The sequence below is a fragment of the Oenanthe melanoleuca genome, chromosome 1 (genome assembly GCF_029582105.1).
Source record: "Oenanthe melanoleuca isolate GR-GAL-2019-014 chromosome 1, OMel1.0, whole genome shotgun sequence".
Lineage (NCBI taxonomy): Eukaryota > Metazoa > Chordata > Aves > Passeriformes > Muscicapidae > Oenanthe > Oenanthe melanoleuca.
In genome coordinates this window covers 52,304,329-52,332,115 of record NC_079333.1, presented here as the reverse complement: position 1 = coordinate 52,332,115, position 27,787 = coordinate 52,304,329, and the positions used below count along the sequence as shown (strand labels likewise).

Sequence of the window (27,787 nt, the reverse complement as noted above, 5' to 3'; positions counted from 1 at the left end):
CCGAGCCCCGCCCCCCGCGCCGTTCGCGCTCCCCATTGGCCGAGGCTCCCGCCCCTCACGGCCGCGGCCGCGCGCCCGGCCCCGCCCCGGGGCGGCCATGGGGGCGGTGCCGCCGGGGGGCGGCGCGGGGCCGGCGGCGGGGGCTCGGGCACCGGCACCCATGCACGGCGCGGAGGAGGCGGCGGCGGCGCCGCGCGTGAGAGCGGCGAGCACGCAGACCGACAGCATGGCCGGTGAGCCGGGCTGCGGGGCGGGAGCGGGGGCGGCCGGGGCCTGCCCAGCCGTGAGGGAACCGCGGCGCTGGCGGCGGGTCGGGCCGGGCCGGGCAGGGCCGGGCAGGGCCGGGCGGGTGTGAGGGGGTGTGCCCTGACCGGCCCCTCGTGGGTCTCGCCTCGCCCTCCGGGGCCTTCCAGGGGCCGCCCGGTCTGTCCTCTCCTCAGGGACTCCTTCCGCCTCTTCCCGGGGCTGTTCAGACAGCCCGCGCCTTCTCCCTCCGCCGGTGATGCTTCAGAGAGTGCTCCTGCCCCTCACAGACAGTGCAATAAACTGTTCATATACGTATACGTACATGTATCTACATATGTGTATATATATACTTGTGTGTGCGTATATGTAAGTGTGTGTATATATAAAGTATTTATATACTTATATGTACCTATACTTTCATATATAACTATATATAAAAATATATTTAGCATATCTCTAGTATATATATATGTACTTTATATATATGGACACTTTACTGTATATAGTGTGTGTGTGTGCATATATGCTGTATATACAGTGTGTATATATATGTAAAGTATATGCATATTTCTGTATATAGTATTTTTAAGCATATATCTATACATCAAATAAAATAATTATATATATATATATATCTCCTCTGTCCTCCCCCACCCCTTCTTGGCAGCGCCCTTCCCCATGAGGCACTTTGATAACATAACCTTGTATTTTGCTCTGCCCTCCCACCCTCTTATAGCGATCTTTTTGTCCAGCCCTATACCAGGTACCTTTAATGTGCGTACAATGTAATGTGCAGGAAAACTCTCACTTTCTGAGGGAAACCCCACAGCAGGCCCATGGTATGGGTTTGATTGAGAGAAACTTTCTCACAGGGCTGAGGGTGCCCAGGAGAAAGAGATGCTGTTAGATTCCACAGATTCCACTGCTGCTGTCCCAAGGGAGTGGTGTGTACATGCATGTGTTGTGTATATAGTTGTCAGACTGAGCACCATGGCAGGGCAGCCAGGTCTCCTGGCTGGGTATATGAGTTTTGTTTCATGCTGGTTTTATGGAAATCCTGCTTCCAAGCAAGCAAAATTGTTGGGAGTCTAAAAATGGGGTTCAGTTTCCTTTTCCCAGGCAGCAGAGTGATGTCACTGGTAGCTTAGTCCTTGATGTCAAGCACTTGTTAGAATCCTTTCAGGCTCTGGACCAGGAACTCCTGTGTTATAGCCAGGACATAATCCTGGATGTGCGCCATGTCCGGGTAGGCAGTGCCCTGCTCCTGTTTGCTTCCAGGTGCAGCTGTGTTTCTGGCACCAGCACCAGCCTTCACAGCACACTGTCCCTGCATGCCTTTCCAAGCATGCCTTCGCCTCAGTGACGCAGGATCCGTAGCCCAGAGGAATAAAGTCATACCTTTGTGTGAAGTGGGCCTGATGCACCTGAAAGAGCACTCCTTTTATATGTGGCTTTGCTCTCAGTAGCAGAGAGCCTGATTCCTTTACTTCGCCCATCTGTAGTTGCTTTTCATTCTGTAAGATGTCTTCTGCCTTTTTTCCGGTCCACTTTAATCAGCCTTCTCTTCACTCTGTTGAACTTAAGGGAGTGTTTAACTACCTGAGTAAAGATGCAAACATCTTGATAACTGTAACTAAAGGTCTTTCCTTCTTCATAATATTTTCCTGCTTCTCATTATCAATTCATGCCAGGATGTTATTCATTTTGTTGCCCATGTGTTTTTGTCACATTCAGGTTAGGTGCAAGAAAGGAAAGAGCGATTAAAACTTTTTTTGTGGTGCATGCAGTTTTAAGTCTACTTAAAAGACCAAATTGTCATCCATTTTAGAAAACACAAAGGTGTGTGTGTGTGCATTGGTATAAATTGCACTGTTTATTTTAACTTGTCACTTGGGAACTGTACATGTGTGTGCTATGACAGGAGTAAACAGAGACTGTAATGAGAATGAACTCAAATGCCCATTTAACAAAACAGATCCTGCTTCTTTAGATGCGGCTTGTAGACTTACTTTTACAGTTTGCTTTTAGTACAATCTTGGTGTGTGCTGCTTGCCATGTACATTTTTGGCACACGTATCTGACTGTGCTAACCAGGTGCCCCTTGCCGTGCTTGTGCCGGGTGGGGTAACAGAGCTGGGCAGCCTAAGAGCAGTGCACAATGTGGCATTGGATAGTGCTGCTGACAGGCCTATATTTGCTTTCCCAAACTACACTTATGTGTGAAAAAAGCTGCTAAAATACCATCTGAGAATGGTGTTTTGGTTATGGATTGCATATGTTTATCTGTTGTCCTAATTGTTTGGGTTCACAGACATGCTATTAAACTAACCCTCTCCCCCAGCCAGGTAATCTTAATATCTGATTATATCACTTCCAAGCTGCTGGAACTACTTAAAGAATGTTTTTCTCTATGTTGTTCCATTCTTGCCACTGCCATTTCCTCCTTTGCAAAAACCATAACATTTGTGGGAAAAAATAGAAACAGAAATAATACTGTTGTGAGACCTGCAGAGGAATGTGTGTTTATTACAGCTCTCCATAAGCACCCCTTAAACGAGGACTGGAGATATTTCAAACACTTAACTTCTTGCCAAGTGTGAGGCAAGGTAGCTTTACATATGAACAGTGCAAGCTTTACTAAGCAGCACAGTACTTCCTCCTTTTTCCTTTGTGGGTCACTCAGTAATGCCGAGTGCTGGTTCTCACAGGACAGATTTTGAATAGAAGCACAGCACAAGGTGGTGCTCTGAGATGGGATTTTTGGATGTTTTGTCGGAGGTGACAGCCTGAGCAAAAGGTTTAAATTTTTATAAAAATCCTAGCCAAAATCTAAGACTGTAAGAATCCAGATGTAGGATCTCCAGAGCTGATGTAACTGGAAGATTTCACAATGGCTCATAATTGGTGTGTGTGCCTGCATGGATATTTTTGCCCTCTCCTGTGGTGAGCCTGAAGCTGAATTAGAAGCTATCTCAGATTTCTGTAAGCATCTGTGAATCATTTGAGTACATTAAGTTGTGCGGGATCTGATGATCTGATCTGTGATTTCTGCTCTACACCTGAGTCAAACTAACTCACCAAATTTCAGTGAAAGTTTCATCAGTTCCTCTTGTTGCACAGATCTGATCTCTGCATCTAGAACATGAGCATCCTGAGTTGGCAATGACTGCCCTGAAAAGGATAGTGTGGATGTAGCTGCTGAAAGAGCAGAAGGGATTGATAAACCAGCTTCTGTAGCAGCTATGGTGTAGAAGACTTGAAAAATAATGTTCAGCAATATGGAGTTTCTTTATAAAGATTCTCTAATAAATATTTCTCTTTTTTTCTTCCAAACAGGTCAAGTGCCAAGACTTTCCAAGGTCAATCTTTTTACTTTATTAAGTCTCTGGATGGAGCTCTTTCCCTCTTCTGAGCAGCAGAAAAAATCCCAGGTAAAATGTCTGTGCTTATTGTTAATTGGTCTTTCTGAAGAGCTCATTCAGTGAATTTGACTCAACTGCTCTTTAGATGACACATAGTCCAGATGAAAAAAACTAAATCAACCAAATGTAATAAACATTTTTCAAAAATTTCTTTGAAGTAGAAAAAAATCCAGTGTTGGAAGAAAAGTAGCAAAATGGCTAAACAGCATGCTATTTCTGAAAAACTTTGAAAGGCAAGATATATATACTCCAAGAAGTGAAGCAAGCACTAAAAAATGACTGATGTTTTAAAGAGCACGACAAAGGAGGTGTGATGTAAAGTGTGTAAAGTCAATATGAGTGTTGGTGTAGAGAGACTCTTGAAGTTACAATGTTCATGACTGTAGATGAGTTCTTTTATACAGTGGAGGTGTACACAAGTACTTGAAATGTTTGCTGATCAAGAGCTTGTAGGTAACTACTTTAGTGACAAGGAAAAGAAACTGCCCTTGAGAGTGGGTCTTCTCAATAGTAGCCAGTTACTCCTCAAAGTCGAGAGGCATTTTCAGACTGACCTGGAACAGGTTTCCTTTTGTGATCAAAGTTGTTACTGGGCTCTAGGAAAATAACCTGAGTGACAATCAGGCCTCATTTTTAGAGCTGGGTATGTGCCAGGGTAGATCCAAAAAAGGAATTGATGAGCAGCACCTACAACCTTCAAAAGCTGTATGAAATTTAGCAATTCAGTTAGAAATGGCACTTGGCTTGTATGTAGGGCTTTAGTAAAGTCTCATTTCTATAACCACAAAGCAGTTGAATAATTTACAGATCTAAGGCAAAGGCTTCTGTAGCAGATGGGTTGTGTACTGAGATCTGTTTCACCAGCTTCATCAAACTACCTTGTATCCAGTTTTCTCACAATACATGGGAATCCACATGTAATAGCTCTCGTCTGTGGTATGCAGACCTCTTTCAGGTAATATTCTTTAGAACCAGGATTCATTACATAAATGAAGAGACAGAAATAAAGCTAGGGAAGCTATTGGCTCCCAGGATGGTCAAGTTTAAGACAGAAATTAAATTTATGAGCATTTCCAGATGCTGGCTGATTTAAAGAAGATTACAGCTATAATTGACAGAATTTTCTATGCTGCTTCTGGATTTTGTTACAGGCAAAGCAGTGACCAGAAAAAATCAAGAATTTGTGACAAGTCCCTCTTTGGAGCTTGACAGAGACACAGCACCCTGATATTAACAGGCACATGTGAAAACAAAACAACAACAAAAAGCTTAGGAAAGTGCAGATTGTTTACTGATTCATTTGTACTGAAGAGCTCTATGCTCTGCTGATGGTTAGTTACTGTTATGCAAGAAAGAGCTGTAACATCTTTATGGACTCAGTGTTGAAAAAAGTAAAATAATAATAATGCCTTTTTTTGTAGGTGAAGAAGAGTGGCCTTGTTGTGGTGAAAAATATGAAGATTATTGGTCTTCATTGCTCCAGTACAGACTTGCATGCTGGCCAGATTGCACTTATTAAACACGGATCAAGACTTAAAAACTGTGATCTTTATTTTTCCAGAAAACCATGTTCAACTTGTTTAAAAATGATTGTAAATGGTAAGCAATGACTGTAGTAGAGTAGGAGTAAATGTTAGGCTTGTGATTGAAAACAGAAAGCCTGTTTTCTCTTTGAACTGTCCCAGTTGTGAATGCCAATCCATGATTTGTGTAGCATGTATCGATGTTTTCCGTAAGGGTGAATGTACATTTCCGGGAGCTGATGGTCAAGAAAGTGGCGTTTGCTGCCAAGACAAACATTGTTTCTCTGTAATGTGCAACCATTATTACTGGGGGTGTCTGTCTCTCAACTGGGATGCACTGCTGACGTTCTGGCTGTCCTTTTGCGCTCTGCTGGAGCAACCCTAAGCCTGATGACTAGGCCTAGATGGATGTATTTCTCCTTGTTTTCCCATTGCTTGTCACTGACACCAGGGAAGAGTGGGTTTTTATACAGAAATCACAGGGAGTACTTAAAGGTTTCCTTTTCCCACAAGAGATGAAGACAAACAAGATCATTCACTTCCAGAAATGAGATTTGCTGGTACAGCCCTTCTGTAAATATTGATTTTTTAATCTCAGCAGCAATGTCTATCAGTGCTAACTTCTTTTTGTGTGTTGCTAATTTATCTGTTGGATGTAAGATGCAAAATTAGGCAGTCACAAAGATCTGAGAACTTGAGTAACTCAAATTTTTATCTGTAGTCTGATTATCAAGTTGGATAACCCTTGATATTTGTATCCACCAGCATTTTTGTTGTCTGGATAACCATTAGGCAGGACCTAAAGTAAAACCAGGATTAGGCAATAATATGTTGAATATGACCTTTATGTTCTGCTGCACTTGCACTGTTCCTTCTGCTGCATTATCTTCTCTTCCAGCTGGGGTGAACAGGATTTCTTACTGGCCTGCAGATCCTGAGATCAGCTTGCAGAACGAGGTATACAATCCAACAAGTACTGAGGATGCAAGGCTGGATGCCAAAGCAGTGGAAAGACTGAAGTCAAACAGTCGTGCTCGTGTGTGTGTTTTGCTTCAGCCTTTGGTGTGCTACATGGTGCAGTTTATTGAAGAAACTTCCACCAAGTTTGATTTTATTCAGAAAATAGCAAAATCACAGCCTGACTGTAACACTGACTTTTATACGGCATGTAGGCAAGAGAGTATAAAAGAGTATGAAAGTTTATTTCTAATTTCAAATGAGGAAATGCACAAGCAAATATTGATGACGATAGGACTGGAGAACCTCTGTGAAAACCCGTACTTCAGCAACCTTAGGCAGAATATGAAAGATCTTGTCTTGGTCTTGGCATCAGTGGCTGCCAGTGTCCCAGTCTTTGGATGCTTTGGATTTTACAAGAGTGGATCCCAACGAGCAAACGAAGCAGACGATCAGTGTTTGCCCCAGGACGTGGCAAGGCACTGTATGATACAAGCCAGGCTGCTTGCCTATCGGACAGGTGAGTCAATACCAGAGCACAGGAACAGTGGGGTCTCATCAGTAGAGCAGGCTCCTGCTTTCAGTCTTATTCTTCCAAATACTTACTTGAGCAAGCTGCTCAATTCCTCTCCTACATGTGTGAAACGAGTGCAACAGTAATTGTAAGCACTCCACAGGGGCACACAGTATTGTGTGTGGAAAGCTTTCCATGAGGAAATAAGTGCAAGTATTTCACATACAGTTCTGGAAAACCCTGCCCTGCCAATGTGTCCAACGCCCAACTGAAAATAGAACAGGATGACATTTAAATTCTTCAAGCTGCTCTGAGGCTCTTTTTACTGAGGTCTCACAAGATGCTTCTGTTATCAAATAAATGTCGATATTTCAAGCAGATTATGTACAGTTCAGAAAAAAGCAGTGAAATAATATCCTTCAATAGGACATTAAGTACAGTTGTATTAAGTCTCCTAGTCCTAATGTTATTAGTGGAAGTGCTTATATATCTGATGGGAATTCTCTTTGCACAGATGCTGGAGTTTTATGTCCAGGCTCCTGAGGTAGAAAGATAGTTATTGACTCTCTCTTGATAGAGATGACTTCTGTTAGCTGTTTATTCTCTCTGGGTACCAATGCAGGAAAGTGATAAGTTCTTCCAGAGAACAGAATATGAAAACTTAAACCTTGATGGTACTCCACAGAGACGTTTTTGTCTCTAGATATGATAGTTGCTTTTTTTAAACCATTGTAAACAAACAAATAGTACATATATGGAGCTTAAACCAAAACTAATCCCTCAACACACCCATCCAAACCCAACCTATTAAGTCAGGTACCCTCAGCAAATTTTGTCTCCAAAAAATTGCAGAGGTCACATTTTTTAGATGTAATTCAGAAGTTTCATGGAACAAGTTACGAATTCTTTGTACAGCTTCCATTACAGAACAAGATGGAATGACCAAGCTTGAGTACTCACTCTTGGGGTGGCAAAGTTCAGGTTTATCTGTAGTATTCAACCTGGAGTCAGGTCTGGGGTTTGAGCCAACTTTTATTGCACTGTAATGAAATTAAAATAAATAGAAGCTCACACACATATTTAGGTGCTTTACACTACTATATATATTTATACTATATATATAGGTGGATATAAAGGGAACAAGACCACAAGATGTTTTCTATGCTGGTTTAATCAGTCATTATCATCTTCTCTTCATCAGTGACTAATAAATATGCAGAATATAAATGAACACAGCTTTGACAAAATACATCTTTGGCAGGAAAGACCCTCTTTCAGTGATTGCATGTGATAGTGATACTAAAGATGATGGAAATTATTCATGGAAACAGTGTGTTCTGCAATATTAATCAATGGAATCCTGAAATGTTTTTCTCCTTGATATGCTCTGTTTTAATTGGTCAAGATTCTCATCAGTAGCTACTGGGGAAGATTTTCAAGTGCCATAAAAACTATCCAAGCCACATAATGAAAGCTCTGTACCAGTTTTCCTATGGTAAATAGGAATACACCCCCAAAATCCAGTTTTTAGTATTTTGTGTCTGAATTGGGTATAAAATAGAACTCATTTTGATAGGACTTCAGACCACAGAACCATAAACTTAAGAAATTAAGTCATTAAATTAGGTAGTAAACAACAAGAAGGTTTCTATCAGTTTGCTGTCTCACATTAGTGAATCTGTCTGCACATATTCGTGACACGCATTTTCTTATCTATGTGTTGGTTGCTTAATTTCATTTGTGAACAAATGTACACAGCAAAATCTTAGAATGACTGCTTTTCAGTAAGACCACACCCAGCTTTTACAGTAGACTCATATGATTTCCACTCTTTTAATCTTTCTGTATTTCTTTCCTCCCATTCACAAATCAACAATAAGTGTCATTCCTTACTAGTGTCAATCCTTACTTAGAATATTATATTTTAATGTATAGGTAACTCAGAAGTGCTTTATTTGTTATTTACTCCTAAAATGTTATGTATTTTAGAGGATCATAAAACGGGAGTTGGAGCTATTATTTGGGCAGAGGAAAAATCGGTAAGTATTGGAAAAGTTACTTTTTCTTGCACTCAAAATTCATACACTGCCTTTGAACTTTTTATTTTCCTTAAAGTTGATACACTTCTGTTTTTCATACACACCCACACAGAGCTTTAGTGACTAAGTTAATGACTAGTTCATTGTTATGCCTTAAGATGAAGAGGAGGTATAAATAATTTTAGTAACTACAACAGTGTCTCTGCCTGCATTTTCAGCACGCCTGCTCCCCCAGTCTTTGTCAGTTATTCCAGGTGTCCTGGCTACAAGGTTTTGCCGCAGCTGCTGATCAGGCAGCATGTGCCCTGCATGGCCCCTCTTGCCAGATCTTTTTAGGAGAGGTCTCAGTGCCATTATTGCCTGAGAGTCTCCTCAGGATATTTGTTGCAGTTGAAATGCTGTGTGGGCTTTAGCACATTCCTTTTTGTATCGAAGCGGTGTTTTCTATTAATATTGTTGCATTGTTACATATATTTCCATCTGAATGGAAAGTTTGTGTTTTTTCTGTTTATGCATGTTACCAATCCCAGGAAGTCTCATTCTCACACAGCTGTAATATACTCTTAATTTGTTTTTAGCACTTCAGTCATCAGCTGCTTATTGCTGTTTTGTTTCTTTTTCTTATTTCAATCACCAGTTGCCTTTTATCAGCCACTGGTCACTGGGTCTGTTAAAAGACAGGCGAAACACCATCTCTGGCACATCAGGGATGAACTCCAGCTGTATTTAATCGTGTATATTGTTAAGGACTACATCTTTCAGACTTGTTGTCCCTGCTGTCAGTATTACTTGCCAAAAGGAAAGGCTCAAAAGCCTGGTGCAGGTAACAGAGGTGTTACACTTTACCTATGCAGCTCCTGCAGGGCTCAGTGGAAAAGCTTCATACAGACATGGAGCAGTTGGCAAGACCTGAGCTGTCTGGTCATGCAGAAGTATACATTGCACAGCACTTTGACTTAGAACTCAGTTAAAATCCCTCCAAATTTGATACTTTGTTTACTGTTGCAGAGAGGCTGTGATGGAACAGGAGCAATGTATTTTGTAGGCTGTGGTTACAATGCCTTTCCTGTTGGATCTGAATATGCTGATTTTCCACACATGGATGATAAACAAAAAGATCGGGAAATCAGGAAGTTCAGATACATTATCCATGCGGAGCAGAACGCCCTGACATTCAGGTAATGGGTTTATTCTTACCACAGAGAAGAATGAGATGGTTTGGAAACAATTCCATGCTAAATGCATGTTGTGGTTTAAGCCCAGTGGGGAAGGTACACACCAAGCAGCCTCTCGCTCATCTGCCTGCCCCAGTGGAATGGGGAGAAGAATCAAAAGTAAAACTTTTAAAAAAGTTTGAGACAAGAACCGTTTAATAATTGAAACAAATTAAAATTATTAGTAATAGTAGATCATGATAAAGATAAAACCCAAGGTAAAACAATTAACGGACAATGCAATTGCTCACCAGCCACTGATCAATCCCGTACCCCATCCCTGAACCCTGATCAATGTCCCTTCTAGGTAATTTCCCCAGTTAATATACTGGGAGTGACACTCTAGCATGGAATATCCATTGGACCAGTTTAAGTCATCCTTCCTGCTTCTTGTGCAGCTCCTCACTGCCAGAATATGAATCAAACCACTTGATTCAGAGTAAGCATTATTTAGCAAGGGCTGAAACATCAGTCTGTTTTCAACATTAATCTCGTACTAAATCCTAAAGACAGCACTGCACCAGCTGCTGAGAAGAAATTAACTGTATTCCAGCCCAAACTAGGACAACGTGTAATGTCACTGTGATGAACTGTGGCAATCACAGTCTTTTGTATGCCTGTAATGTCGAAGTTGGATATGTATGGACACAGTCAGCTCCTGGGGTTTCTTCAGATTTCTTGTATGAACTTGGGTTTTAAAGGATATTGGCTCCTTCAGTTATCCTTCATATACAAGCCACTGGCTCTACTTCTTGCCAGACCATACTATAACTCAAAATGAGGAAGTGTGGCAGTTGATGAAACTTCCAACAGTAATAGGTGTGGAGACATGGGATGGGTGTTGTTCACAGATAGTCAAACCAAGCCACATTCCACTGTGTACTTGTGCACTTTATAAAAAACAAGTTGTTTCTGAGAGTAAGTAACACTTCTTTGCTTGCTTGTTGAGGTACCAAATTTGTCACAATGCAAAACTATCAAGATACAAACTCTGAAATTTTGTTTTCTGACTGCTTGTAGGTGCCGCGAAATAAAGCCAGATGAGAGAAGCATGATATTTGTAACAAAATGTCCATGTGATGAATGTGTCCCTTTAATTAAAGGAGCTGGTATCAAGCAGATCTATGCGGGAGATGTTGATGCTGGAAAAAAGAAAGCAGACATATCCTATATGAAGTTTGGTGAACTTGAGGGTGTAAGCAAATTTACAGTAAGTGTCTAAATGTACTATATTCTTAAAACTGGGGGCAGCATTGATGGGAGAGTAGAATGAGCAGTCTCCTGCAGCCAGCATAGAGGAGCACTGTGCTGTTTAGTCAGGTGAGTGGAATTGAGAGGTTGCTCTGTCACAGTTCTGGAGAGCAGTGCTGTGCTATGTGCCAGAGGGTGGGGCCAAGCCTCTCTGTTTTCTCTCTCTATATGGAGGTTTTCCCTTTAACTCACTGTTGTTAGAGGTGGTCACTTCACATGGTGAAGTTCTCTCCAAGCCTTCCCTGTCATGGCAGCTGCTGTCAAAGTGTGATTTTGTTGGCCCTTCTGGCAGCTCCCAAAAGAGCAGCGTTGGGTTTCGAATGTGCCAGTGCACCTGCGGTCAGAACACTCTCTGTGACAAACTGCAGCACTGTTGGTGTGAGCAGCCTCATTCCCCCTTCTCAAGGGAGTTATTGGCTGCATGCCTATAGTAGTTATTTGTCCTCAAAGCAAGTGTGTTCGAGTCCTTCATTCCCCACATCACCCCTAATTGTGCCTCTTCAGTGAAGGCCTTTAGGCTGCTTTTGCTGTCTCACTCCTTATTCTGTCTTCTGGAAAAGTAAACATTTTCTTCTTCTTTTACCAGTGGCAACTAAGTCCATTGCACCCTAATGCACTTGAATTCCATGACCCTACAGCCAGGGAAAGTAAGTATTTTTTCATTAATTCCTTTTATGACTGAAATCAGTAAGTGAGGTCACATTTTAAACCAACCTGATTCCCTCTGGGATTGTTTAGTCTTAATTAATCTTGATTTCAGTGAGTTAAATTTTGCTATGAAAAGTTTTCTGAGGTTTTTTAATAGATGAGCTAACTGTAATAGGGAATAACTAACTGTAATTGGTGAACTAACTTGTAACAAAATGTTGGGCATTGACACACATTACAAAATCTAGAAATGCTATTATGAAGATCAGCAACATGCTGTTTGGCGTGTAGATCACTTCAGAACTTCATCATGTTTTAAATTTTGTTCTAGAAAGACTTTTTAGATTGTGTTATATAAAGAGTATCATTATTTTTCAAGAGAAATTGGACTGGACTCCTTCAAGTCATTTATATATGTTCTGCAGAACATTTAGGTACTTTTGTATTTGTGTATATATATGCACATGTATATTAAAAAGGTCACAAAATCCTTGTTGACATGCAGCCCTGTAGCAAGGGAGCTGTCATCTTTTCAAAACAGAGTTTAGATGTCTTACTTTGAAGCCTGTTTGTGCTACAAAAGAGACCCACCATAGGTGCCAATCCTTAAAATGTTACTCATCCAGAGGGGAAAACAACATGGAAAATGTTGTTTGTGTTTTTGTGCTTCAAACATGAAGATGCAGTGTAAAAATGTATTGAGTACTGTGCTATGTGCATAAAAAAGACTGAAGGTAGTTTTTGTGGTACACAAATAACCACGTACTCCGAGCAAATTCCTAACATGTACTGGAGAGATTAATGGAGAAGTCTTTTTTGTTAGTTACTTCCTTATGGGTTGGGGGAAGGGAGGAGGGAAGAGCTCAGAGCAGTGTTCATGGCATTAGTGATCACTGCAAAATGTTAGGGCTTGTTTGTCCCTCTCTCTTAATGGTTTTTAGATCCAGCTGGAGAAAGATTAATCCTGGGGTACTTTGTTTGACAACTTTTAACAGGGCTCATTTCTCTAACAGTTTTCTTTAATATGATGTGCCTGCATTTTCAATACTGAGCTAATTTAAGTTCTTCTCTTTCCTTGGTGTATTCCTCTTAGCTATGATTATTGCATGTTCCTCTGTAAGGGAAAGAAGACAATGTCCACCCCAGTCCCCACCCTCAGTGTTATTCCAGTGTGCCTGTCCATGTTGAGTATTAGGCTTTGCTTGCTGTTGTATTAATGCTCCATGCATGTTTTTCTCTTTAGATGGGGTCCAGAAAACAAAATCGCTGGATGACCAGCAGCACCAAAGCAAGAAACTGTGTCTTGGTCATTACTGAATAATTAAGCACTTCCTGCAGTCTTGCTTCATACTTTTTATAATACAGCCTGTTTGCACTTTCAAATAAGAAAGAGTTTTATTTATTGTTTGGAAAGTGAATTTTAGATTAAGTTTATTTATGATGTCTTTAATGTTTTACAGTGTTGCCTGAAGGTCTTTTTAATTTAGAAGCTCCTGGCGAAAAAATGCTGCTTGTATTTTCTGTGAAAGTAACTGGGTGGCTGATCATTTTTAGCACATTAAAAAAATATACTCGAAGTTCATTGGTGGTAGATCAGAGTAATAATAAAATGGTGTCTTGTTTGCTTGGGGTATGGATTGAGGGAATGGATTTATAAGTTCTGGGTTAGCAAATGGCAGAAATAAGCTGTAGTTCTTCAAATACAATCATCAGAGGATTCTTCTAGGAAATGGTAGGTAAATAATCACCAGCAACTATCTCTGTTCTTGAAAGTGGCTTTTGCTTCTCAGTGTGCTTCTCAGTGTAATGGACATGAAACTATTGGGATAGCAGTCATTGTTACCTAAATGATTTGGAGACAAATCTTGTTTCTCATACACACTTCTTACCATAGCAGCAGAGCTGTTTCGTTTTGTGGTACTTGCCTTGCTGCTCTGTGTGCTTCCTTACTTGCAGTCCATCTGAATTAATGAAGACAAAGATTGGCTTTGCTTTTTCTCAGCTTCTGGAGGCAGGCATAAAAGGCTGTATGCATCTCACTGGCACCTACATACCCGTGAAGTTGCTAGTGTTGAGGTTTTGTTAATCTTCACTGACAGGCTCCTAGGACTGCAGAAGCTAATAAATCACCAGTGTCCTGTTGTTTCTTAAATAGGATGATCTGTACCAGTGGAATAGTCCAAATCTTTTCAGGTGCCCATCTCTTGGATGCCTACACTACAAGGGTGATTTTGAAACAGCCACTGAAACGTCAGTCTAGTGGTGTTGTTGCTAGTTTTGAGGGGTCAAGTAATGCATAACCAGAACAAAGAGCTCTACCCAGAATCTTTTTATTCCCATCTGTTTCCTGCTTTGAATCTGACCTCTAACTGTTTGTTTTAGCAGATGTCCCAAGACTTTCAGTTCACTCTTCTGCTGCGCTCTCCAGTACAAATACCTTAAATCTTTTTTTTCTCTTGCTGGTAGGATATGTAAACAGCCCTTTCCCAGTTCTTTCATGGACATTGTCTTTGCTGCTCTTCTTAAAGTCCTGAAAGTGGAATCATGTCTTAAGATGCAGCTGTAGGGTTGGTTTTTTTTTGTTTGTTTCTTTTAGGTTTTGGGGAAGCTTGGAACTGGATAGCAGGGCTGTGACTGGATAGTGTACACTGTCCAAATTAGAATAAAAGGTCTGCCCTAGTCCACCCACTGAAACCTTTTTGTTTCCATAATCCATTGGCATTGCTCATCTTCTTGAAGTAGAAGCAAGGGGAAAAATAGGGCCAGATTTAAGGCCCCTTCAAGTTTAATGTGATCAGTTTGCTGGTATCAAAATTAGTAAAATCTGTATTTTCATAGGAACAGCTGAAGTTGAAATGTCCCTTAAACATCATAGGTGGCCTGGGTATACTGATAAGTAAATTGCTTGGAAGCCTGATTTTATTTCTGTCTTATTATATTCTACAAATTCTTCCAGAGGCTCAAAAATTTCTGTAGGCTCTGATTGTCACTATAACCCTACTTTAATTTTTACTGCAATTATGAAGTAGGGACTTTATCTTGTCCAACAGGAGCAATGCAAATGGGGTTCCTCTCTCAGCCTATGGACTCTAGGTGCTGCTCTGCTTGTCTGCTTACCAGGAAGAGCCACAGAATACTGGACATCTTCTGCAGTGCTTATTTTGCAAATCAACTCTAGGATGTTTGTTTCTTACATAACAACTGCAAAGTATTTACTCAAGAGGTGTAAAACTTACATATTTTATACATTGTTTGAAATTTCTGTATGCAGTTTGAGATTCATTCATTTCAGAACAATCATTTTAATTGCAGGTATTAACTATCAATAATAATTTGGTCTCCTGACTGAGAATTACAGAAATTCTCTGTTAGTTGTCTGCCTTACAGTAAAACATGTTCCTGCTAATAAATTAATCTGCCAGTAAGTACTGAAGTGTATTTTTAAGTGCTTTGGGTTATTAGGAACATTACAGAGTGGTTTGGGATTCTCACGCTTCTTACAGTGGTGCCTGGTACTGTTTGCTGGGCTGTAACACCTCTCTCTGCTCTGCCTGAAGAATTTGTCTCAACATGAGACTGTGCCTCCTGCTGGGATCCCCTTCCCCGGCCCATGAGGATTAATTTCCTCTTCCTCAGGAGAGTGGGAACTGCATCAGGGAGTACTGCAAGCTGCCACCTCCGCGGCCTGTTCTTTGTTGGAGAGGATCAAAGTGGATGAAACTTGGATGATCCCACAGTAAAACTGGTCCCTGCTTCGCCTCCTGCCTTGCTGCCCTGGATTGCCTGTATGGGCATATCCAGGTGCCCCAGTTCCCAGTCACTGCAGAGCAGAGCAGGATCTCTGTGGTGATGGGGGCTGAGAACGATGCCAGTCTGCAGTGCGGCTCTAGGGCAGCAGGGCTGGAGCATCAAGTGAGTGATGCTGGGGCTCTGGCCCACTGGGGGTTTCACATCCACCTGGGTCCAGCCCAGGCATTTGGACTGAGGGCCTGATAGCCAGTGGAATGCATTATGGCTATTGCTACAGTTAGTTTTCCTGTTAGGCTGAAAGGAATCCACTCAATGCCTTCCAAAACTGGCTCGTGTCACAGAGGCACATACCATAAGTGGGGACAGATGGGAGATGTGTTTCAGAAGTGCTCTTGAGCTGAAACACCATTGTAAACCACAGTGAGCAGTCAGTGGGACACAAGCTGGCAAAGGGACAGGCTTCCCAAAACCATATTTAATGTGGGGACTACTCTGAAAAGCTTTGTAGTCCTCTAAAGAGTTTTTTTCTTGTTTCAGCCATTGTGCCTGCAAACCAGACTCCAAATATCTGGCTTTAATTTGTTGCATCCAATAAGTGACATTGCTTGGAGAATAGGAAAGCAAAGAAGGCTGATGGTATGTGCTGATTTCAAATAGATTTGGGTTACTGTTGTATTGGGTTTTTGGGGCAAGGTTTTGGTAGTGAGTGGCTTTTGGGGTTGGTTCTGTGAGATGCTTCCAGAAATTTTGCCCATATCTGACAGATGCAATGCCAGCCAACTCCGGGGTGGACAAACTTCTGGCCAAGGCCAAGCCCCGCAGCCGCCACTATGGTGCCAGTGGGGTAATAGATTTAAGAAGTGGGGAAAAGCTGCTCCACTGCAGCCAGAGAGAGGAGTGAGACCATGTGAAAGGAACAGCTCAGCAGATACCAGGGTCAGTGGAGAAGGAGGGGCAGGGGGAAGCAGAGATTCCCCTGGTGCAGACCATGGGGAGACGGCTGTGCCCCTGCAGCCCAGGGAGGTCCATAGGGGAGCACGTATCCCCCTGTAGCCCGTGAAGAACTCCACACTGGAGCAGGTGAGTGCCAGAGGAGGCTGTGACCCCCTGGGAAGCCCGTGCTGGAGCAGGGTCCTGGCAGCATCTGTGGGAAGCCAGCAGAGGAGCTAGTGGAGAGAGGAGCCCCTCTGGAGCAGGTTTGCTGGCAGGGCTTTTGACCCCAACGGAGCAGTTCATGAGGAACTGCAGCCCGAGGGAAGGATGCATGTTGGAGAAGTTCATGGAGGACTGTCTCCAGAGGGGGGGACCCCACGGTGGAACAGGGGAAGAGTGTGAGGAGTACCCTCCCTGAGGAGGAAGGAGCAGCCGAGACAAAAGTGTGGTGACTGACCACAGTTCCCATTTCTCTTCCCCCTGTGCCGCTGAAGGGAAGAAGGTAGACAGTTCGGGAAGAAGTTGAGCCCGGGAAGAAGAAAAGAGTTCTAAGATGTGTTTATTTCTCATTACCCTCTACCATTACTCTACCCAGTCAGATTTGACTGGCAATAAATTAATTTCCCCAGCGCACGCCAGCCGGCAAAGAAAGGCCGGGAGAGGGCGGTGTTGGCAGAGAAATGCCCGGTAAGGCAGCCCGGGGAACGGGACCCAGGGAGAGCCGGGCTCCGCCGGGATGCCGAGACTCCAGAGCTCTGGTCTGCCGCATAAAATTCATATTGTATTATTTATATGTATTATATTTGTGCAACAAATGTCTTAGGGCTGACTGTGTAAAGTGAGGCCACACTCTTTCCAGTGACAGGAGCATGGAGCAACGGGTACACAGGAAACACAGGGAGTTCTATCTGAATATGAGGGAAAAATTCTCTATTGCGAGGGTGACAGAGCACTGGAACAGACTGCCCCAATGGGCTGTGGAGTCTGCTTCCCTGAACACACTCAAAACCCACCTTGGTGCAATCATCTGGAACCTGTTTCTGCTTTAGCAGAGGGGTTGGACAGAGCGGTCTCTAGAGGTCCCTTCCAACCCCAACCACTCCATGACTGTGATTGTGACCATTACCCAGAGTCCTGCTGCTGCGGACAGAACATGACAAAGGTGTGCTGATGCTCATTGTAAATGTCAGAACATTCAAGGCAGCTCAAAGCTCATAAATGGGAAGTGGAAAAATTGTGGCTGGCACATCTGCTGTGTAGGTAAAGGGCCTTCTTGCTTGGCATGTGGCAGCATAGGCTTCACCATGCTTGGGCTGGGAACAGACATGCAGAGGAAAATGCTGAGCATGGCTTTTTCCCTGAGGTATTTTGCAGTGTGACGTTTATCCTCTGCACCCCAATTATCAGCTGTTTGTACAGGAAATTTTCCACTTTGATTTCCCAGGGAGCCAGGCTCTGCCTCAGGACTGGGTGGCTTCCTGTAGCTACAGGACCACTGTTGGAGGGATGTGGTCTGTTCCAGCTTGAACATGTTCCTTAGTGGCACAAGACAGGTGTACTAACAACTAAGCCAAACTTTTTCCTCCTTCTTTGCCCTCATTGCTCAGCTATCTGTACTTTGGCTCCAGTGAGGTCACCTCACTGCTTTGCCAGTAAATTTTCCACCAGGGCAGCTAAATTTCTAACTTGGAGGAAAAACAAGGGGTTGAAGAAATGTGGGGAAACCATGAAGCACTTGAATAATAACTGCAGCAAGAGCCAGGCCTTAGGGACGTGTCACACAAATGCCAGCACAGACACATTTCCTCCTTCCCAATGTTATTTCAGAACTACCTGAAAGATGTATGTAAGATAGCGTGAATGCCTGTGCATTCACCTTCACTTAATCTTTTACTCCTATTGTGGGGCAAGACAGATTTAGCTAGAGAAAACAAAAGCCAGCAGGAAGCAGACGAGTTTAACTGCATGGCTTGAAGTGGTATGTATTAGCAGGGGAGCTGGGTCTTTTGTTGGAATGAACATATGTCTCTCCCTCTGCAATGCCTGCTGTCCCCTAGGACATCCTGCTTTCTTGCCTTCTAGTCCCCAATGTCACTTTCCTTTGAGCCTTTGACAGGAAGGCTCTCAGCCCACAACAAGAACCTGCTCTGTGCTATGAGCTAATTGTGGCTCTGCCCTTGACGTTCCTTGGGGCACAAGGCAAATTCATCTTTGAATATAAATTTTCCCCCACACCCAGCTTTAAAATGGGGAGGAGATGCCTTTCTCCACTTCCCCCATGGGATTTCAAGAGCCCTGCTCCTTGCAGGCTCCCGCTTGTCCCAGGCACACAGAGCCTGTTGGGCATCTGACCATCTGTCTGAGCAAAGGCTGAGTTTGTTTGCTCCCTGCTGGCTGCCGGGGCAGGGCAGTGCCGGGGTGTGCCGAAAAGCCAACCCTGACTGCGTGTTTGCACAAACAGATGCAGCGGGCTCTGCTTTGACAACGGTATTTTTAAATCCACTCCAAATTCTTGTCAAGCCAGCTGTTCTAGAAGGGAATTGAAGGGCATTGCCAAAGCTGAGTGTCAGTAGAGGCAATGAACCCAGCAATTTGGAAATAAAGGACCTCTATTCATAAGAGTTGAGTAAGGCACTTGACGGCCCCAAAGACAAGGTGCTGTCTTCTCCATGCACTCAGAAGAAATAACTCTATTCACTGGCAGACTGGTAGCTCTCCCCAAAAGAGCTGCTTTGAGGATCTGGGTGGGTTTTGTTTCCTTTACTGTGAGGAGCTGGGCTATGATTCCATGACTGGGGTGGTGTCTGTCATGCAGCCAAAAAACTGTTCCTACCTGTCACCTTGGTAGTCAGGCTCTGGTTGTGTCCAGCTACTTGTCAAAGCTCAACATGCTGGAGGTGTCTGGTGGCACAGTGTGGTGGTTAAAATACACGAGTTGCATTTTTGACTATGGGACAATGACATTTGGAAATTTCATTCCCAAATCTGTGCTTGGGGAAAAGGTTCTGAAGAAAACCACACCCTATCCCATGGCTCTATGGGCCAAGGTGCAAAATTGGTACATCGAGGTGGGGAGGAGGTGGAGACCGTGTGGGACACCTGGCCGTGCCTGATGTGCTGCGCCACAGCAGGGGTCTGCAGTCTCACAGACAGCGAGGGCAGTGCGGGGCTTTCCTGCGCCAATGCTCAGCAGCAAAGCCCTCCCAGTGCTGCCAGAGCCTGTAGGGTGATGGAAACAGCCAGCACTGGTGACAGGGCAAGGCACGCCACTGTCTCACAGGATGTGCTGGCATCCCACCCATCCCTGTCCCAGTGTCTGTCATTACTGAGCCGGCTGGGGGGGCACTGGCTGACACTCCCAGCACAGGCTGTCCCCTGCTGCCACTCAGTGCGACACAGCCTGAGGTGGGAAAGGTTGTTTTTATCCTTTTTGGAAAGCCCCTCACAACCAGTGCCGTAGGAAGGGGGTGGGTTGTTTGATTGCTTTTCCACTTCTCCTATTCCTGGAAAGAGAGGCCAGCTCAAGGCAGGCACTGTGGAGCAGGACCATGAGTCAGGAGGGTTGGGCTCACTGCCTGCCTCTCCCTGGGGTTCCTAGGGGAGCAGGGTCAAGTCACAGCCCTGTGAGATGCTTGGCTTAGAGCTGAACCACACGGCCAAAACTGCTAACCTTGTTTTGGGTTTCCCCTCAGCCTCTCCCATGTTGCCTGTCCAGCACCAACTGTGCACAGAGGTGGCTTGGGCTGCTAGTAACTTGTGGCCTTGCATATCAGACTCTGAGGTATTGGAGCCTTTGCTGGAGGCTGGGCTGGGATGGCAGGGACTTTAGCTTAGTCTCTTTCCCGGGCTCTTGCTCACAGGACTGCATTTCACCATGGGGCTGAACCTCCCACTGGAGGCTCTGGGACACCTTATACTCAGTCCATGGAAACCTGCATCTTTATGCAAGAATGCTTAGTCAAAAAGTGGGAGAGTTACATGCAATTCCCTTTTATGTCACAGAGACCAAAACCTGTATCCTTTCTGCCTCATAACAACTTTCACTGCCAGGCATAAGATGTTCTGCAGGAAGGTGCTTTCAGCCAAAATGTTGAAGTGATTTTGCTTCAGATAGAGAAATGAAGCATTTGTTGGCCCAGAGAAAAAGCTTCTCTACTGAGCAAACACCACTGCACCCCCTTGGAAAGAGTCCTGGGTTCTCTTAGCCCTGCTCTGATTTCATAAGCAAGAGCAAAGCACATGCTAGAGAACAAATGGGATCTGGATCTCCTCTCCCTCTTGTGAGTGCTGTTATCATTAGATAACTGCAGAGGCTCAAGTCATTCTTTCCTTCTCATCTGATCTGGTCTCTGGAAAATGCAGATTAAGAGGCTCAAGTGGTCTCAACGCCCACATTTGTGGAAGGCCAGAGTCCTTGGCCCCTCTTGAGTTCATACTCCCTGATGTACACACCAGGACACTCTGGGGAGGCTGTGGCTGCTTCTAATCAGATTTTCCTGATTTCAGCACAAGCTTCCCAAATCCCATGACAGAAGTTTATGGTTCAAAGATTCCTGGCACTCTGCTGTATCAAATAAGTTTTGACATTGCAAGATTGTACATCGTATGTTGGCAGAGATTCATTTATGAGATCCAAACCCCCTGAATGCTTTGTGCAGAATGGAATGGAGAGACTTCCTCCAGCTCCTTTATCTTTCCAGTTTACAATCTTCTTTCCTGCCTTCACTCTGATGAACCACATCCTTCAATCACATAGCCCCCTCAGAGCATAATTTCAGATAAATTGTAAGTTCCTGGTGGGAGCACTCCCTTAGGCAAAAGAACCACCTTGACTGAATTTACCAAAGGAAATTGAGAGTTCTGTCATTATCTCAAAGTCATATTAGAAAAGACCTCATTTTCATTTAATTAGGGATATGTCCCCACCTGCTGTGAAATACTATTATGGTGCTAAACTTCATCTTCACCAATTTTTATGCTTTTTACTCTTTCAAAGATCTCAGCAAGTTGAGCTTGGAGATGTTGAGATGTGGAGATGTTGTGTGATCTGCTGCAAGACCAGCTTCTGGAAAGACAAGCTACAAAGGCTCTGGCATGTGTCACTTTGCCTACTTCTTCCCCCTGCTCTTGCAGACACACACATCCCCTTTTTCACAAGCCCTCCTTACCACTTACTTTCTCATGTGGTCCAAAGACTCCTTGCCCTGGAAAAGGCTTTCTTTGCAGGGCCAGGGCCCACCACTGTTCCCTGTTGGCCTGACACATCTCTGCCTATGCAGACACCAGGGTGTAACCTCGCTCCTGGTGTTACTGCCAGGTTTGGATCTCTTCAAGTGCTCCTCTGTGTCCAGACCATGCAGGCAAAACGCTCACAGCGTGACCCCTCAGGGACTCTCTGGGCACCTCTGTGTGGGTCACACTCCCTTCAAGGGCAGGCATTCCCCAGCAACACAGCATGAGGCACTTTTTCCTAGCATGGGCTGGAAGCCCAATGTTCTCATGTGACTCCAGAGGCTGAGGCAATGGACACGTGTCTGTGTTAATCCAGCCCTGGAGACCAGCCCCACCCCAGGAGCTCAGAACATAGCCAAGCACCCTTCAGATTCAGGCTCCAGACCTCAGAGGATCAGATTTAAATGACTGGCTCCGAGGACTGCAATTCTGGAGGCACTCCCTTATCGACCTGTAAGCGACCACTGCCAGCAAACACCACCAGAGGGTGGGGGTGAGGCTCATGGCGAGGCTAAGCTGGGCTGGGGCTGCGGTTGGCAGACCCCTGCAGAGGTGATAGTTCAGAAAGCATTGGCTCCAAAGGCAGTGCTCATCCCTCTCCATCTGCTGAAACCAGCTGGCAAAGGAGAGAAGGAATTTAGCACTGTATGGAGTCTGGCTATCCAGAAAGGCAAGAGAAAAAAAAATCCAAGAGACAGAAATAAAGGGTGATGAGTAATCATGCCTTTAATAGGTTGTAAATATTTTTTTTTAAATTCTAGGCAACTAGGATGTACATTTGTTGTGTGTATCTGACATCTGAAAAAAAAAAAATGAAACCACAATCTGTTCTGTTTCTTCCCTTTTCTAAAGCACATAAATTAAAGTATCAGTCACCTCAATATACAACAGTTTAATGAAAGAAAAGGGCTTGTTCTGTTTTTACAATTCAGTGTCACCTATTACCTGAAGCATTAGCAAGAGTTTTAACTAGAGAACGTTCTTACAGCAAATAGGAATACTCAGAACTTAGGCTGTCCAGAAAAATTCAAGAAATTTCCACTCCCTGCTCTCAAACTTCACTTCCTAGTAAAGCATCAGAATAAGATTTTCCTGTTAGAAAAGACCCCAAAAACTCTTCAAACACACCAGGGAAACACTGTCTGTACCATGGAGCTTAATAAACTCAAAACATTAATGGTGCAACAACCTCCTCTTCTACAACTTTAACACAGAACCTGAATTCTCATCAGGATGAGCAAGAACAGAAAATGCCAGACTAGGGATAGCCTTTGGTGCCTGTTGCTGCTCAGTGGCCTCCCAGGCTCAATACCCAGTAAATGCTCTCAGCTGTGACAGCACCTGCAGGCTCAGGGACCACAGCCCATGTGGCAGGCTGAGGCCTTTTCATGATTCACTTGCTGAACTCAGCTCAATTCCACCTCACACAGCCAGGACTGGAATTCAGATGGAAAGATGCTAAGGACCCTCCTCTTACTCTGGTGCTGAGGCTCAGCCCCTGTCACAATTCAGTCAAGTAGCTCTGGCTATCAGCCAATATTCTTGACTATGGATGGTTTCTGTAGGTGCAGGATCTCTTGATCAGCAATACAGCATGGCCTTTGACAGAGGGGTGTTGCCCTTGCTGTTTCCCTTTACGGGGCACGTGAACACCATGTACGTGGCACTGCTCCTTGTGAGACTGCTGGGAGCTGATAGGAAAAGCCTGTGCTCTAGCACAAGATAGATAGATCACACACAGGGAAATGGGAGTTAGGCAGAAACAGCTCAGACAGCTGATATATCCATCTGTTCCCTAGCACTGAATAGAAAACCTCTGATCTAGGGGGAAAATAAAAGATGAAAGAACACAAAATTAAGAAAAACATGACCTTTACTGCTTTTTCATCTTCTATAGCTTTAACTAAAGAGCCTGACCTATAAGTGCAGCTAACTCCAGAGACCAATGTACTCTTTCACAGTCTTGTGTGTGTGCAGTGCTAGAACCAAGTTACAGCTACAGGTGTGAAGGGACAACGTCACAGTCCTCTGAAGACCTGCTCTGTGCACTTACCAGTGCTTGAGTTTGCTGAGAAAGTTAAGCAAAGAGGTTCATTCTTCTTGAGCACAAAAAAAAAAAAAATCTGTCAAACCAGCTTCTATTACAGAGAGATTCTAAACTGACATAAATAATTATAGTCTTGATTAAAAATAATATATTATTCTAGATTTTTGGTTTTTTAGTTCTCATGTAAAACCCCTATACTCTTGACATCTAGGAACAAAGACAAAATAAAAACCAGGCACTTGCTGTGCCTTCTCAAGCACTATTGTGGTGTTTAAGGGACACAGAGGAACTTAACAACTGAGATTAATGCCTACAGTGGAAAACAAGAGGTGTTCTTCATGCCATTGGCTTTTTCAAGTCTCGGATTTGCTTAATCAGGTAGTTCTTCTCATCAGTGAATTGTTCGTCGTCCGTCCTTTCTTTCTGGAAATTGCTCAGAAACTCAATTAGCTTGGGTTGGTTTTTCAACAGGATCTCCACAATAGGCTGTGTTTTGTTTGGACTGGCCACAAAAACCTAAATGCAAACAAAATCAGGCACAGAGAGACAGTGAGGGGGTGGGAACAGAGAGACAGATAGAGGAACGTCAGTCACATCCCTGTAAGTTACTTTCTATCGAGTCAGCTGAAGGCTCGCAGGCAGATACTCTAGTGCTGCACACCTTGTCCCAAGGCAGTCAGACTGGAGTTCAAACTTTTTGGTTCCACAGCAAACTGAAGCAAAACTATGCCCGCATTTGGTGTCACTTCCCTTTAATTTTGCTCTTTGGGGATAAAAACTTTTGACTGTAAACCCAGCTGTTGAGAGGGAGCTACCAATTCTCAGCCTTTTCCCACCCACAAGACAAATACACAGAAATTAATTATCAGGAGAATGGAAAAGCTTTGTGTCAGTATAGATATCATTTCCATATTAAACCAGGCCTAAAATTAGACTTGCCAGCTTTGTTTTGGTTTGGAAAAATATGTCAGAGGCCTCACTTCCCTCTGCCTAATCCATTCATGGGAGCATGGAAACTTACAGCAGCGGGAGCAGGAGGGCTGTGGTGTGCCCAGCACCTTTGCAGCCCTTGCTGACCAGAGGAGGGTGACAATGCAGGAAAGTGACGTGAGACACACACTCACCTGGCACAGCCAGCCCAGCACTGTGGGCTTACTGGCCTTCTTCAGTGCTCTGATTTTTCCTCCTGTAATCACTAAAAATGCAGTTTTCCAGCTCTGAGCATGACCCCTCATGCCACAGCACTGTTTCTTTAACATTTTCTCTGGGTTAAGTGCAAACCTAAGGCCGGTTGCAAAGGGCAGCAGTGAAAGGCTCTTTCAGGGACCTTGGGATCCAGAGATGGGATGTCAGTCAGGAGGGGCAGATGTCAGATGGGGCGGTGGGAACACACGTGCAGCGCACGCTGGTCACCCCAGGAGCAGCTCCCACATCTGGCTCACACCGAGGTTACCATGGCTGGTCAACAAACACCGCCCGAGCGCTTGTGCAATGACAGAAATAACTCCAGTTATTCTCTACCCGATGAGAAGAAATTAAGGATGGACAGAACTGGAAAGCGTCCAGTTTCCCTCCAAGCCTGTCCAAACCAGAATGAAAACAAACATCTGCTGACAGTACAGAATGGCATGTTGTCCTGCCGAGCACAGGCAGCACCACCGCTGGCTCCCGAGCTGGGGCTCTTCTGCAGGTCCCCTTGTCTCCCGTGAGGTTGTGCCCACAGTAAAACCTGGGCCACATCCAGCTCCTCAGGGAGGAGCTGTGCTACCTGATGAAGATCACACACACTCAGTCCTGGGGGGCTGTGCTACAGCCTCTTGTCCCTAAGATAGCACCTGGTAAAGGCTGGGGAAGAGTTCAGACTGAACCCACCATTAGGCTTCATACTCCAAAATCAGAGGATGTTATACAAGTGGTGGGGAAAGTGCCACATCAGAGGAACATGTGGAAGGAGTGGGGTCCTACACACACCAACAGTACCTCATTGAGTACTTCTGCCCAAACAGGAAGATAGAAGTACTTTTTCATTTCACAAAGGTGTGACAAAGAATCTCCTCTTAAACTCAGGCATCCTGATGCTAGAATAGTCTTAATCTGTGCCTATGCTTTTGTCTCTTCTGGATCCCTCCTTCTCAGGCTGCTCCTAGGACTCCCTGCTGCAAGGTACTTTACCCTCTGCTGTGCAGAAAGAGCTGCGACCTCTCCCATGCTGAGTGAACACTCCCCAAGTGTATGACCAAGTTTTCCTTGATCTAGTGTCCAGGCCATGGTCCCAGTGACAGTACACTATCTACAGTTCTTCACACAGGCCTCAACCTTGCCCTTCTCTAATTACCCTGAACTATCATCCTAAATGATTCCTTTTTATTCCCACTTGCCACTTAAAACTTCTCAAGTGCAGCAATAACAGTCTCCACTCCCAATGATCCCTTCTGAGCAGCCACTTTCCTGCACAATGCCCAAAGTACTCACAGGGGAGCCTCATACCAGGAACACATCTGCCTGTGGATGGAGCAGGCAGTTCACAGCTCTCACTACCCCTGAGGGACTCTCAACACTGCAGCATCTGAGAGCAGCATCTCCTCCTTTGCAAATAACTTTGATACACTGCTCTTGATGCATTGGTTCCCCTTAGACCAGGAGAAAAACGGTTTGGGGACGTAAATATGAATGTACTTTACAGCTTTTCAGTTGTACTTTATCTAGAGGACACGAATCTTGACATCTCCTGGACATTTGGCTCTGGATGAGGCTGCAGCACTTCATGCTCTCAGCTGGAGCAGTCCCAGGATGCAGCTCCCTGTGTGCTGATCTACAGCAGGTGATCATGCTGATAGAAGCCAGATACTTCCAGGATTTGGACTATGATAAGCCCCCAGTCATCTGGGTGAGCTGCCTTGGGGAAAAGCAGGATGTATGCCTACAGGCAGGGCTTTACAGATCTTAACAAGAAATTTTTATTTTGGACTTCAGTTGCCCCTTGGTGACAAGGTGAAGAAATCATCAAATACACTGGCAGGACCGACATGTTCAGAAATCATCTGATGACAATGCAAATGGAAGCCATCAAAGCAGGCCTGACCTTGAAGTGCTGAACATGTTCCCTCAATGAATATTAGACCTCCATAATATTTATCTGAAGAGTGACTCTCAAAATGAAGAAATCTAAATAATTCTTATTGTAAAAGCTCTCTGCTCTGCAAACAGAACTGGAAGGTTGGTGGTAAACCTAGTAAATAGTATTTCATATTGGATCAACCACTGGTATTACCACAGCAAATAAAAAAGAACTCAATTTCATAGAAGCCATCACATCCTGTTTATCTTCCTGCTCAATTATTTATAGATTACAATCTTCCCCTTGCAAAACTGGCAAAGTGAACATTCAAACAAAGATCATCTCAACTGCCACTCTTGCTCAGTGTCAACAGGGACTCGTAAAGAGAGAATGTTCAAGGACCAGAAAATTCCTGAAATGTTATTCAATACTTTGGCTAAGCAAACAAAATCAATTCTGCCAGTACCAACTGACCAGTTTCACAGAGCCCAGGAGTAGGACCACCATGAGGCTTTATGTTAAAAGGATCCTTCTCATTCAGAACTCTGCATTGTCATAGAGGAGATCAGTCCCTTTAAACAGAAATCATGACTGCTATCTGAAACATTTCAACTAAAATGAAGTTGGATTGGACCACAGAGAACTTGGTTTCATCTGCGGTTTTGTTATGAAAGGATGTATGTTCTAGAGCACTAAATTCAGATAGATGAGAGAGGTAGAGACCCAAAATAAAGACTACCATATAAAAATTCCAACTCTAAATATAGCTGTCTCAAAATAGAGACAGCTCCATTTCATGATTATTTGCAAAAGGCCTGGAACGAAAATCTGCTCTGAAGCTTCAAAAGTTGGCCAAAGTGCAATAGTTTCTACCTTCTCCATTAAAAGTCCTAATGTATTTCTTCAAACAAACATCAAAATTACTTGATTAGAGAATTTGACCTTATTTCCTT

The 27,787-nt window shown here is 44.0% G+C and overlaps 2 protein-coding genes across 9 annotated transcripts in view; one reads left to right on the top strand and one right to left on the bottom strand.

The window, feature by feature from the left end:
- The first annotated feature begins 130 nt into the window (after positions 1-130).
- Positions 131-15,239, top strand: CDADC1 (cytidine and dCMP deaminase domain containing 1). The gene is made up of 9 exons (XM_056484652.1): positions 131-233; positions 3,583-3,677; positions 5,090-5,267; positions 6,090-6,668; positions 8,652-8,701; positions 9,710-9,879; positions 10,936-11,125; positions 11,753-11,813; positions 13,058-15,239. The coding sequence occupies exons 1-9, from the start codon at positions 161-163 to the stop codon at positions 13,129-13,131; spliced, it is 1,470 nt and encodes a 489-aa protein (XP_056340627.1). The 5' UTR covers positions 131-160; the 3' UTR covers positions 13,132-15,239.
- Positions 15,240-22,430: 7,191 nt separating this feature from the next.
- CAB39L (calcium binding protein 39 like) overlaps positions 22,431-27,787 on the bottom strand; it is a 60,703-nt gene continuing 55,346 nt past the window's right edge. For all 8 annotated transcript variants that reach the window (XM_056484628.1, XM_056484605.1, XM_056484639.1 and 5 more), the window contains one exon: positions 22,431-24,292. In XM_056484628.1, coding sequence (XP_056340603.1) covers positions 24,113-24,292 — 180 coding nt within the window. In that variant the 3' untranslated portion in view covers positions 22,431-24,112. The remainder of the gene's footprint in view (positions 24,293-27,787) is intronic.